Source organism: Protopterus annectens, chromosome 7.part0, assembly GCF_019279795.1.
Source record: "Protopterus annectens isolate FY-2018-M chromosome 7.part0, PAN1.0, whole genome shotgun sequence".
Classification (NCBI taxonomy): Eukaryota; Metazoa; Chordata; order Ceratodontiformes; family Protopteridae; genus Protopterus; species Protopterus annectens.
The window spans coordinates 790790817-790805000 of NC_056739.1; the positions used below are offsets into that span (position 1 = coordinate 790790817).

General features: G+C 44.6%; 1 protein-coding gene across 1 annotated transcript in view; it reads left to right on the forward strand.

Annotated features, from left to right (window-relative positions):
* The window catches only part of DNAH2 (dynein axonemal heavy chain 2), a 6636854-nt gene that overhangs the window by 298273 nt on the left and 6324397 nt on the right, over window positions 1-14184 (forward strand). Inside the window, exon 5 of the mRNA XM_044077324.1 lies at window positions 13750-13978. Coding sequence (XP_043933259.1) covers window positions 13750-13978 — 229 coding nt within the window. The remainder of the gene's footprint in view (window positions 1-13749; window positions 13979-14184) is intronic.

A 14184-nucleotide genomic window follows, 5' to 3' on the forward strand; every position in this document is an offset into this window, starting at 1 on the left:
AGGGTAGTCTTGAAGGTATTAGGACTCATGGCAGCTACTATCACCCTTCTCCCCTTAGCTCGTTTCCACATGAGGATCCTCCAGTGGATGCTGTTTACTCAGTGGTCCTTCCAACAGCTCCCGATGTCTCACATCATACTAATAACTCAATCATGCAAGAATCACCTGTCTTGGTGGATAACATCACCTCAAGTTCTCCAAGGCAGACATTTCATTCCTCTCCCCCCAGTCGCCACGGTGACAACAGACGCCTCCCTGATCGGGTGGGGGGGCATTATCAGGGCAGGACAGCCCAGGGCATGTGGCAACCTTTCGAGTGCCACTTGCACATAAATGTCTTAGAGATGAGAGCAGTGCTTTTAGCGTTGCAAGCCCTTCAGGACTCTCTTCCCACAGGGACTATTGCAATTCAGACAGACAACATGTCCGTAGTGTGGTACATCAACAAACAGGGTGGAACCAGATCCCTACCCCTTATGTCGAGAGGCACTCAGACTTTGGCAGTGGGTGATTTCTTCTCAGCGTTTTCTGATAGCAACACACATTCCCGGGAAGTCCAACGTGATTGCGGACAAGTTGAGCAGGGCCATTCTCATGCCCCATGAGTGGTCTCTAAAGAAATCAGTGCTGGAAGAAGTCTTCCAAAGATGGGGCCAACCTTGCTGCGATCTTTTTGCTACTCCCCAAAACAGCAAGTGTCACGACTTCTTCACTCTCTTCCCGTTACCAGGCCATCCCACCAGAGACGCTCTAGTCCACGATTGGCCCCAGGGACTTCTATATGCTTTCCCCCCTTTTCCACTGATATCTCAATTAATTCAGAAAGCTATTGCCTTGAGAGTTACAATGATCCTCATTGCCCCTTACTGGCCTCGACAGATATGGTTTCCGTTCCTCCATCATTACCTGTTGGAGCAGCCTTGGCATCTGGACCCGGTGCCAGATCTGTTGACCCACCAGTTGGGCCAGCTGCACCACTCCCTTCATTCTCTCAACCTCACAGCGTGGTTTCTCCGATTCCTACACTAGCCAGGCTTCCCTTAATCTCTCATTCGGTCCGAAACATCCTGATAGCCTCTCACAAATCTTCTACCAGGAAGATTTATAATAGTAAGTGGAAACTCTTTTCCTTCTGGGCAGCATCAAAAAATATAGACCCCTTCACTGCACCTATCCAGTCTATCCTAGACTTTCTGGCAGAGCTCTTTCATTTAGGCTCTTCTTCATCTACCATTAGAGTACAACTAGCTGCTATATCTAATTTTCATGTAGGTGTCTCAGACTCCAGTATCATGTCCCATAAGCTCTGCAAAGCCTTTTTAAGAGGTGTTTTTCTGCTCAAGCCCCCAATCAAAGATTCCCCACCTCAATGGGACTTGAATTTGGTCCTAGCATCCTTGATTCTCCCCCACTTTGAACCAGCAGCTTCATGCCCTCTTAAGTTGCTTTGATGGAAAACACTTTTTCTAGTAGCCATAACTTCAGCTAGAAGGGTATCTGAACTTCATGCTCTGTGCAGTCGTCCTCCTTACTTAGTTTTCCACAAAGATAGGGTGTCCCTCCGGACTAATCCGTCCTTCTTACCTAAGGTTTCCTCTGAGGCAAACCTAAACCAAATGATTGATCTCCCCGTCTTCTTCCCTGACTATTCCAACAGGTCGGAACAAAAATTACATTTTCTAGATGTTCACCGCCAACTTAGATATTATTTAGACAGGACTAAACAGTTCAGGAAATCTGATCAGCTTTTCCTGTCTTATGCAGAAGGGAAATTGGGCCTTCCAGTTACTAAAGTGTCCCTTTCAAGATGGCTTACCTCTGTAATTACCTTAATCTATGAAATCAGACATCAAAAACTGCCTTCAAGACCTAGAGCTCATTCAACTAGGGCATTAGCTACATCTGTAGCTTTTCAGGACAGGCTGCCAATAGATTCCATTTGTGCAGCAGCCAATTGGGCTTCTCCTCATACCTTTATTTTACATTACAAATTGGATATGGCCTCCAGAAGCTGTGCCAACTTTGGTTCCACTGTTCTCAAGAGTCTGTTCCGATAGGTCACCCGGAATAAGGTGCTAGGGACGCGGTCCCATCCAGCAAGAATGAAGGCGAGATTGACAACTTAACATTAAGAAGTTATGTACCTACCATAACGTTCCATGTTAGTTGTCTTCTTCTCGCCTTCTTTCTTGCGTCCCACCCTCCTTCCCCCTAGCCTGGACAGACCAACAGGAAATTTTGGGATCTTCCTTTGGGGTTTTCCTTCCCATATGTTCTACCACCTCTATTCTCCCTTTTATGTTTGTGGTAGCTTACATTCAGGTTTATATAGAGGTGGGTCCTTTTTTCTCCATACTGTGGAGACCAGAACTGCTTGGCTTAGCTATCAAATGAGATCTGAGTAGATACCGCCTAGCATTGTGGGATATAGGGGAGCCTCGAGCCGGTGGAGTTAGCTCTCGAGCTTTAGTATTGGCCGAGTCGGAGCCGAGGATTGGCTCCGAACCCATCCAGCAAGAAAGAAGGCGAGAAGAGGACAACTAACATAGAACGTTATGGTAGGTACATAACTTCTTATTATTTGGTGCAGCTGCTGCTAATTTTTTGTCCTTCAGGACACTGGCTAGGCTTTACAGGAATTGAAGCATGTTCTGTCTCTTCTCTGCCTAAATTTCAATGAAAATTACCTTAATAAGCCGCCTTTGTACGTAGGCAATCTTGCCTACCTCTCAAGGGTAAAAAAGGGGGGAAAGGGCTCCTCCTGCTAAAACTACCCAGACTCCTGTGACAGGAATCTCCTTTTCCTGACAAACCAGGTGCTTTCTGACTATCCTGATCTTCTCAGCCACATTCCTTTATCTCTTAGTCTTTCCCTATCTCCTACATTTTGGTTAACAATTACTCTGTATTCCTGGGTTCTGTCCATTATCTGCCTGGGGTATTACATGGTCTTGAAATCTCTCCCAGGGGTGCATCAGGATCTTTTGATTCAGGGAATTATTCAAGAATTTCCAGTTTCTCAAAGGGGGAAGGGATTTTATTCCAGAATAAGGAATAATAAAATAAAAACCAGGATATTAGAGTTCCACTCAGAAATAACAAAACAGAAAAGTAAAAACGGAGCAGAGCTCTTACAAGGCAGAGGCTTAAAGTAAAATCAAACTGTTTAATGATAAGTACTTTCACGGTTCTAATACCGCTTCAACAGACAACTCTACAAAGAAAATCATCACTTCTTAGACAAACATCCAACCAATACAAAGCAACCATCAATTAACAAATCAAAAACTTAAAAGTAACAGACACAGACTAATGCTTCAGTGGTCTCTGATACAAAGATGTGAGCTGGGTGTTATGACAGGTCTGTTTAGGAAGGAAGTAAGGAAGAATACATTATTGCACAAGGATAGTGTGCATCCTCGCCACATCCCCAGGAATGTCCTGACTGGGCAATTCCTGAGGATGATGAGGTTACATAATAATGATGAAGGTTTGGCAGAAGAGTTTTTAATACATTGAAGGAAGATTTTTTGAATAGGGGCTACCATGAAAAGGAGATTTAATGTATTGAATCTGTCTTAGAGGAGAGACAGGAGAAGGTAGACCGTTTTTTTCTGAAGTTTCCAACACAGTACATCCCAGATGCCAGTGAACAGATATAATGTTAGATTCCCATTAACTTTTTCCAGTGATGTGAATGTCTTTTATGACATTATTAAGAAGAGCTGGAATATTCTCTGTGCAGACAATAAGTTGAGGGATATAATAATGAATAAACCATCTTTCTCTTTTAAAAATATGTCAATTAAGAGACAACTTTGCTATAAGAAAGATCAACCACTGTCTGTAGGATCACAGAGATGAGGAACGTTTCCTTACAGGCACTGTCGTGCCTTAAATTTAATCTTCTTCCTATTCATCACCGATGGGTTCGGTTCTGAGCCCTCGGAACCGAGTCAGCCTACCCAGCTTGCATACACCAAAAACTCTCAAGCTAAGCTGCTACCCACAATGCCCTTCTCCCAGTTACCTCAGATTTCATTTGCCGCACAGCCATATAGCAGCGTTTCACCGAGCTCTCCAGCTAAGTATTGCGTTTTTCAAAATTTATAGTATCTTGTGAGTTGTTTTTTTTTTTCCCTCTCAAAACTCTTCTATTTCTTGATATCTTATTCAGCTCTACCCACGGGTATCCCTTTTCTTGTACCATCATTGGTAAACGCCCTTTTTACCCTTGTAGTATTCTGAATACCATTGTTGGCCTTTCCTCTCTCTCTTTCCTTCCTTTCCTTACTCTGGTTTGTTGTTGTGTTGTTTTATTGTGGTATGTCTGAAAAGAAAGGGACTTTGGGGTTTAACCATTGCTCTTCTGCAATGGTAAACTCCCGAATAGTGATCTACATGACGAATGTGTATACTGTTTGGGGGTTCCACACTTATCTGTGAAACCTCCCTGTGACATTTGTGCCAGTTTCAGTCAGCGGATGCTGAATGAAAAAAGGAATAAACTAATTCTCAAAGGCCTGCTTCCTTCTCCTTTTTCTGAGGCTATTTCTGCATTGGATGTCTCAACCCCTCCATCTATGGACAAAAACCGTACTCATTCTGACACCTCTTCACCGGCCGGTGATAGGGGCAAGCCTCATAAGCATAAGGCCCATAGGACTTTCATGGAGCACAGGATTGCCTCCTCGGTTCCGACCACCTCGGCTCCAGTGGCCCCTACAGAGATTGTCATGACTTCCTCGTTGGTGCAGCTCTCGGCACCGATGGTTACGGTTCCTACCGTGGTTTCGGCTCCAGCCATATTGCCTGCCATTACCTCTGCACCGACATCCCCCCATATCTGTTCCGAGATCGGTACCGATGACCTCTTTGGAGCTGATAATGACTTCCACTCCGGCTATTGTTTTGGCTCTGAGCCCACTCTCGGAACCGATAATCCGCCTTTTGCTTGTTTCAGAACTGGAATCCTCGGTGCCGACTTTTACTACATCAGGGACCCGGTACCCCAATCCTTGGATCCATTTGCTGGACAAGCCTTCAGCCCCTTTTTGGACCAACCTGACTCCCCTTAGGTGTGTCGGTAAGGTCCACCAGAAGCCTATCTGAGTTGGATGTGGTGCACCTCTTTGATCAGCTGCTGACAGCCAGTGGGATTACAAATTTTCCTAGAATACACCCCACTCTGGGTTTTGGGTCCATTGCTCCTGTGATTCCCTTGTATTGTCCTCCCTTGGACCCTTCAGTTCCTAGGCCCATAGCTCCGTCTGCAGGAGGGCTCCTTTCCTCGGCGCTGACAGTGACCTTGGCTGAGGTTCCGAGGCCCCTTTGGGTGTCGGTTCCTTAAGAACCCACCTTTCCTCAATCTCATGCTTAGGGGGTGGAACGCTCGGTTCCATGTATGGCTCCAGTTGTTTCGCCGGCTCCTTCTTTGGATCTGAGGGTGACTCTTTCCCCGGTTTTGCTTGACCCCAGGAGCGGGCCGTGTGGAGCGGGGTGTGACTCCGGTTCCGTTATTGTCTTCCTCAGTTCCGGGCTCCCATTCCTCTTCAGGTGGGCCTGCCTTCCGGGTGATTGGAGAGGATGCTTGCTTCGGGAGGCAATCCTCCTAGGTCGGACTTTCCCCCCACTCTTTCTGACCTGCAGCTATCACAGGCCCCCCCCCCCCAGGACAACGAGTGCGCAAGCCTCACAGGGTAACCCCCTTTCTGAGTCTTTTTTGGATGCTCCCACTGAAGAACCCCCTTGGAAGCGGATGTTTAAGAGGAAACACATGGACTCCCCGGAGGAGTCCCTTACTAAAGATATGGACTACGATGATGGGGAAGGATCCCCACGGTCACCCCCTTATGATGTCTCCTTTGGAGACATCCTGGAAATTTTGAGGCAGGTGGAAGCCCTCCAACCCTTCTTCAGAGGAATCTGTATTTCTGCAGGCCTTCTGCTTTCGGCCCTCTACTTCTTGGGTGACCCCCCCCCCCCATTGATGAGTTAGTCAAGCTCATTGTGCAGTGGGCATGGAAGAACCCTGATATCATCGAGGCCATTCACTGGAGATCAGACAAAATACTTTCCCCTCCAGAGGATCAGACCCATTGGTCTAGAGTCTTACCAGTAGACACTATGGTGGTGGCGGCTGCCACAAAAAAGGACCTTGCGGAGGAAAGTCCTGCTGTCCACCCACCCAACAGAGAGTCCTGGGTGGTGGACAGATTAGGGAAGCGAGTTTTTGCTTCAGCGACCTTTGCTGTTAGGTCTCTGAACTTTTTGGCGCATTTAACGAGGCTCCAAAGAAATCTCATCACTGAACTCTCTGGAATCCTCACGGGTCAAGCTTTGGACGTGGCACATGATAGTTGCTTTCCAGCTTGCCACCCTAGAGTCGATTTCCAACTCATCCATGAGGTTGCTGTCCCACACAGATGAAGGGGTGGCTAGAGCTGCGGGTGCAGGTGTAGTTATGAGACGCCACACCTCGATGTGCATTTGTGACCTCGTGGACTCCTTAAAGTCTTACTTTTTAAACACCCCTATCAAACAGTCAGCTTTGTTCAGTTCTAAAGTGAAGGACACATTAGCCATATGCGAGCAGGCTGGAAAAACCTTGTCTGCTGTTGGCCTACATTTTTCCAAGCCTCAGCGCACCTTTTCCAGGAACCAGAGGAGTAGAAAGATGTGGCACAAAAAATCTCCAGGCCCTTTCCATAGTGAACATGGTGAGGACTCCTGCAGAGGCAGAGGGGGTTCCAATAATTTAAGATGCCCCTTTCAGGGCAGCGGGGGTCCCCAAAATTAGAACTCCAGAGATTCTTTTTCTGGACGACCGTATCAGCGCTCCTGAAGCGTTGCCCGATTGCTTTCCTCTGGAAGCAGTCAGGGCTCGTTTCTCTCTGTACCAAGCTGCCTGGCACACTATTACAAACGATCAGTGGGTGCAGAGAATAATTTCCAGAGGTTACTACATGCCTCTAATCTCTTATCCAAGACCCCCAAAATCCCTTCCCGATGTTCTACCCAGTCAAAGGGAAGAGGCAGCTTCAGAAATGGCAAAGCTGTGTATAAATCGAGTCATCCAAAAGGTCCGGTCCGCCCAGACCAGTGCGGATCCAGGTTTTACTCGAGATTCTTTTTGGTGCCAAAAAAGACCGGGGACTGGAGACCCATTCTGGATATCAGGGGACTGGAGACCCATTCTGGATATCAGCCAACTAAACAAGTCAGTAGTTCAGACCAAATTCTGCATGGTCACGATACAATCCATTCTCCCATTTTTTCGGGAGGGTGTGTGGATGTCCTCGATAGGCCTCTGGGATGCATATTACCACATCAAAATGGACAAGCATTCCAGAAGTCTCCTTCGCTTCTGGCTGAGAGCCAATCATTACCAATTCAGAGCCCTGCCATTCGGTCTCTTGACGGCCCCCAAAGTGTTCACAAAATGCCTAGCAGTGGTGACAGCTCATCTGAGACTTCAGGGATTCCAGGTGTTTCCATATCTAGATGATTGGCTTCTCTCCGCCCCCACCAAGCGCCTACTGGTCAGGGCCCTCCACTACACTCTAGCACTAGCGGAGTTCCTAGGCATCACCATACACTGGGAAAAATCCAACCTTCATCCCACCCAGCAATTGGAATTTATAGGGGGTAGTATTCAACACTCAAACAAGCCAAGTCTCTCTTCCTCCTCACAGACTTCAGAGATTAGGGTTACAAGTACAAGTGATACTCTGTCGAAGGAAGGTGTCTGCAAGGGAAGTTCTACAGGCTCTGGGGTCTATGGCGGCAGCCATCCCAATTGTTCCCCTAGCCAGACTGCATAGGAGACTACTACAATGGCTCCTTTTGTCCCAGTGGGTATCCAGTCTTCATCCTCTGAGCTCACAGATCCTCATCACCAACTCCTGCAAACAAGATCTCCTCTGGTGGATGAGAACAGACGAAAATCTTTGGTGTCACCCCTTCCAGACTCCCCAACCCAATGCCACGGTGACCACGGATGCTTCCCTGATAGGGTGGGGGGCCACTTCCAGGAAAAGACAGTCCAAGGCACATGGTCCAGCCTAGAGGTCAACTTGCATATCAATGTCCTGGAGTTAAGAGCGGTGCTGTTTGCGTTGCAGGCACTACTCCTTCCTTTGGGAACGATTGTAATCCAGTCTGACAATATGTCCGTCGTCTGGTACATAAACAGGGAGGGACCAAATCCTACCCCCTATGCCGTGAGGCCATGAGAATTTGGCATTGGGCGATAGTTTCCAACAGCTTTCTAATCCCAACGCATATCCCGGGGAACTCCAACGTGATTGTGAACAGGCTGAGCAGATGCATCCTCCATCCACCCGAGTGGTCTCTCAACCCGAATTTGGTGGCAGAAATCTTCAGCCGTTGGGGCCAGCCTTGCTGCGATCTTTTCGCTTCCCCCTCAAACAAAAAATGCAGCAGCTACTTTACCCTCTTTCCCCCAGACGGGGAGTCACAGAGAGACGCTCTGACTCACGACTGGCCCGGGGGTCTCCTCTATGCTTATCCTCCGACACCTCTGATACCTCTATTTCTAAGGAAAGCTGTTCGGTTGAGATGCAAAGTAATCCTCTTTGCCCCTTTCTGGCTTTGTCAAGTGTGGTTTCTCTTCCTCCGACCTCACCTGTTACAACCTCCTTGGATCCTGGACACTCTATTTTCATAATGGTTCAGTTGGAGTCCCTCTTATTTCCAGCTGACTTTGCAAGACTTTTCTCAAGGGAATTGTCCATAGCAGACCTCCTATCATGCAGCCTGTGGAGGCACATATTCCCTCCCGGGTTCTCCAGTCTCTCTCTCTACTCCCCTTTGAGCCGGCTGCAACATGTGATCTAAAATTCCTGTCATGGAAATCTTTGTTTTTGGTGGCAGTCACTTCAGCCAGACGGATATCCGCGTTACAAGCCTTATGCATCAAGAGCCTGTACTTGATCTTCCATAAGGACAGAGCATCACTTCGTACTAATCCATCTTTTCTCTCCAAGGTGGTTTCCGACTTCTCCAACCAGTTCATTGAGCTCCCTGTATTTTTTCCAAATTATTTGAGCAAGGAAGAAGACTGCCTGCATTCATTGGATGTTCATAGACAACTACATTTTTACCTGGACAGAACTAAGTCCTTTCGCAAGTCGGACCAACTTTTCATTTAATTTTCTAGTCCTAGAGTGGGGTGTGCTGTATCTAAAGTTATTTTGTCAAAATGGCTCAGAGATTGCATTACCTTCTCATATTCTCTTACGAATGACCCCAAGCCTGCTCAGATCAAAGCTCACTCAAAAAGGGCTATCGCAGCTTCTGTTGCCTTCCACTCCAGGGCTTCCATGGATGACATCAGTGCAGCAGCCATTTGGGATAAACCCCATACCTTCATCAAGCATTACAAATTGGATCTGGTCTCCAGTGGAAGAGCAGCCTTCGGCTCAATGGTTCTCAGGAATGTTCTTCCATAAGGGCCACCCAGGTTCTCCAAGTAGTTTGGGATTCTGTCCCATCAGCGATGAATAGGAAGAAGATTAATAACTTCAGATAAAGAAGTTATGTCTTACCATAACGTTCCATCTGAGTTGTTGATCTTCTTCCAGTCATCACACCCTCCCACCATCCCCCACCAAAGGCACCTGGCGGATCTTCTGGGTCCTTGTGGTGTTTCAGGGTTTCTGCGCATAGATGGCCCCTGTCTTTGTTTCTTCTATATGCTGCATGCAAACTTGATCTGAGGTAACTGGGAGAAGGGCGTTGTGGGTAGCAGCTTAGCTTGAGAGTTTTTGGTGTACGCGAGCTTAGTTTTAGAAGCCCTCGGAACCAAACCCATCAGTGATGACTGGAAGAAGATCAACAACTCAGATGGAATGTTATGATAAGACATAACTTCTTTTTTAGTGGTCTCATTTTTTACACTCATTACATCGTTGCTGTGTGGACTTTCCTTTCTATGTTGATTGCAGCACCAGGAATATAGACTATTATAGTTTTTGTACCCTATGTAGTGTATATTATGTGGGGAAGACTAATTGTTCCTTGAGGGAACACATACTTGAACATCAAAGGGATATTAACATAAGAAAAGTACTAGTGCTTTAGCAAACCATGTTGAGTCCTTTGGAGAACATCATCAGTTTAAATCTTTTGTCCTAGAGTTGATTTTAGAAGACTTAAGAGGGGGTGACATCATTAACAGAACTGAAGAGAGTAAGCAAAAATGGATTTTATTTTTTGAAGCAGACACTCACCCAGGCATTAATGATATGATCTCCCTTAAACCATTTTTGCATCAGAGACCATTGAAGCATTAGTCTGTCTATTACTTTAAGTTTTTGATTTGTTAATTGATGGTTGCTTTTTATTGGTTGGATGCTTGTATAAGAAGTGATTGTTTTCTTTGTAGAGTTGTCTGATGAAGCTGTATTAGAACGGTGAAAGCGCTTACCATTAAACAGTTTGATTTTACTTTAAGTCTCTGCCTTGTAAGAGCTCTGCTTTGTTTTTACTTTTCTATTTTACTCCAGAATGTTTTGGGTTCCCAGGAAAGAGGGCACTTGGAGACCCATTCTGGACCTTTCTCATTTAAAGACCTTTCTGAAGATCTCTTCCTTTCGGATGTTATCCCTTCAGACTTTGTTCTCTCTGCTTCCTCCTCAGGCTTTTCTAGTGTCTCTGGACCTCAAGGATGCTTATCTTCACATTCCTATTCATCCCCTTTTCAGTAAGTTTTTACATTTCTCTGCTTTGGCCTTTCTACTGTTTTTGCTTGTCTGCCTTTATCTCCTGCTTTAGCTTCTAGATTTGAGGCTAACAGTCAGGCATCCTTCATATTAAAACTTCCTAGAAGCCTGCTCCTCCTCCCTGGGATCTTAATTTTGTTTTGGAGAAATTGACCCAGGCGTCTTTTGTGCCTGTAGCTACAGCTTCCTTACAACATTGTTTGTAGAAGACTGTTCTTTTGTTGGCCCTAACATCTGCAAGCCCTTGTGGCTTGTCTTTTTATGTTTTCTGTAAGGACAGGGTGAATCTTCATACTAATCCTTCTTTAATGTCGAAATTGGTGAATGAGTTGTCTGTTTAATCAGTCTATTCATTTGCCCGTTTTTTTCCCTTCTCTGCAATCTGCTAGTGAAGATTCTGCACACTTTGGATGTGCATAGACAACTCAGATTTTTATTTAGATAAGACTAAGGCTTTTTGTAAATCTGCTCTGCTTTTACATTCTTTTCATCCTATGCCTTTAGGATTGGTTGTTTCCAAGCAAAATGTTTATTTTTGGATATTTAAAGCCATTTATTTTTGTTCTTTTAACGGCAAGAGCATTTCTTCTTCTCTTAAGGCTCATTCTACTAGGTCTTTGGCTTCTTTTGGTGCTTTTTTCAAGGGTTTGGATACTAACGCTGTACTCTTGAGGCAGCTACCTGAATGTCTGTGCATATGTTTACAAGGCTGTGCAAGTTGGATATGATATCCAGAGATAGAACCAGCTTTGCTAGGGCTATTCTTCATGGATTCCTGGAGGGCTGTACACGTCTTTCCTTCTCCCAGTCTTCTTCCTGAACGTTTGCACTCTCCCTGTTGTAAGGAATACTGCAACAGTGAAATGGAAGGACATAATACAGTTGTGAAAGAGCTTACCAGAACAGTAGATGTCTTTACCTTCACTGTTGCAGTATTCCCTCCCTCCTCCCCATGCCTTTTTTCTCCTCCGGATGTACTTGTTACCTCTATATTCCTTGGACTGGCGTTCCTACTGGGGCTCTTAGTTCTGAGGATATTATGTCCAGACGTCACCTTTATGCCCTACACTATATGCAGGGAGTATACATGATGTACGGTGTTCCTTAGGCAGCCTAAAGGCTTTGGTATACTGGCCGGATGTTAGGCTACCCTTTGTCAGGGGATCTCTATTGTAAGGAATACTGCGACAGTGAAGAGAAGGATATCTACTGTTATGGCAAGTTCTTACATAACTGTAATTTTTGTGTATATTGAGCCAAACCTTAAAAGGAGCCCATTTGTGTAGACTGCATGAATTCATATAGCCAATAGAAAGATTTTTAGAGTAGAGGTAGCGGTGCTGTTAATATGAAGTGTATCAGGTGTTGAAAATTGAGTGTTAGTTTCATGTTAAGTGATGAGTTAATTAGACTGGATGGTGTGTGAGAGATACTTGATGTTCAATGATACAAGCTGAATGCTGAGGAATTAGAGGTGAAATTAGAGAAGTAAAGCTAATACTTACAGTTAGAAAGGGGTGGGGCTTAAGGTTAAACACATAACCAATAGTGCAGCCATAAGTGGGTGATGACCAGTGCGTATAAAGGAAATCATATAGTCGTGGGTGGAATGGGTGTAGAGTAAAGGTGCTGGGCAATTCCCGGTGGAAGGCGAGTGAAAGGCACATGCAAAAAGATATATGCCTGTGAGAATGCTTGACAAAGTCCAGTGTTCTTAGTAATATTTTGTATACTGCTGGGGAGTAGAATAAGAAGAAGAAACAAATGGGTGGGAGGTCAGCATATTGGTTAAGGTATTTACCTTACAGAGATAAGGTGCAGGATTTGATTCTCACATGGAGTAATTGGCTAGGCTTAAAATGTTCTAAAAGGGCAGTTAGCCTAGTACTAATCTATGAACCTATGATATACCTTTAAAAAGCAGTTGGGTGCTGCATATTTCCTAGATCATTTGCTTGTAAGTAGGAGTTTCTACAAAGACGAAGTAAAACTAAGATCTAGATAAACACACTATTCAAGGTATTGCCACTCTTCTTTGATTATTGGGGGGGTGACTAATTGCTCAAGCAGGGCATCTCAGTAATATTTTTTTTGAGAGTCATTAATCTTCTTCTTCTTTCGTCTTTTCCAGGTTAGATGTCGCCACAGCGGATCACCTGTCCGCTCATGATTGGTAGTGGAGTTTTATGGTGTCGAGTTGCCAGCCCGGCACCCAACCTTCCACGGAAAGCTCTTTTGAGAGTCATTAATAGATATACCAAACATCATTCAAAACTTTAAACATTTAGGGATAAGACACCACGCACAGTGTTCGACTGCCTCCAAGAAAACCTTTGGAAGAATCCTTGCTCCTTCTGTATGGTCTTATTTAGGGTTCAAAAGTAACCCAGGCCACTAAATATGCTAGAGGGCTTTCAACCCTGAATTGGATAAACAACTATGACTTGAATGTAAAACAAAACTTTAATTAAGTAAACTCTGAGATTTCTATACACTGCTTAAAAGTTCAGTTTTATGTTTATTGAAAAGTCATACTCAGTTTTTTAAGTTGAAAGCAAAAAGTTCTCATTTGCATTTTGGATGCTATTTTTATGGTTGAAAATAAAAAAACACTCCACATTTTTTAACAAATGTACAGAAACAGATTTTGTTGTAATTGGGCTATTTTTTAACAAATCACATTTTCTAAGTGTAGTAACTCACTAGCAGGTGTGCATTTACTGGAGATTTAAAAAAAAAAAAAAATAGGTGCTGTGAGGACAGTTCAGATCTGCTGTTTGTCTTGCAGTACCCCAAGGTATTAACAAATCCCCAGTAAACACATGCACCCTTTCTTGGGTTAATGGCAGCATATTAATTTAATATAGTAGCAGAGATTGTTATTGTTAATATAACTTGTTATTTAATATATGTTAAGCTTAAAACATAGTCAATCCACTGTGCTGAAACTTCCTTTTGTGTTTTGCTGTGAAATAATTAATTTTTCTTGCTTTCTTGGGAGCAGAAAGTAGATCAGATAACATACTTCATCCGTAAGGAAGGAGCAAACCTTACCACAAAGAACTTCATGCACGTGGTTCAGACTGGCACCATACGAGGCAGCTACGTGGAGAGCCTTCTAAGGCTTATGAATGGCATTTACACACCTCTCATCTTCAACGCCACATCTTGGCCAGAAAGTATCAAGAACAACTTCTCTACACATATGCACAGGTTTCTGGCATGCCTGACAGGTATCTTCTTAGGCAGGACACTGCTTAATGTCACATTACAAGACTCCGCTTCAAGTGGCTAAATTTTCTTATACTTGACAGGGATGTATTGAAGTTGTAGATTGTGAGTTTAACAACATTATGTTTCCGTTATCTGTAGCAATAGCTGCAGATGTGTTTAGCTCCCCCACCCTGTGCCTTTAATTTGCTGCTTATCCCTTGAGCTG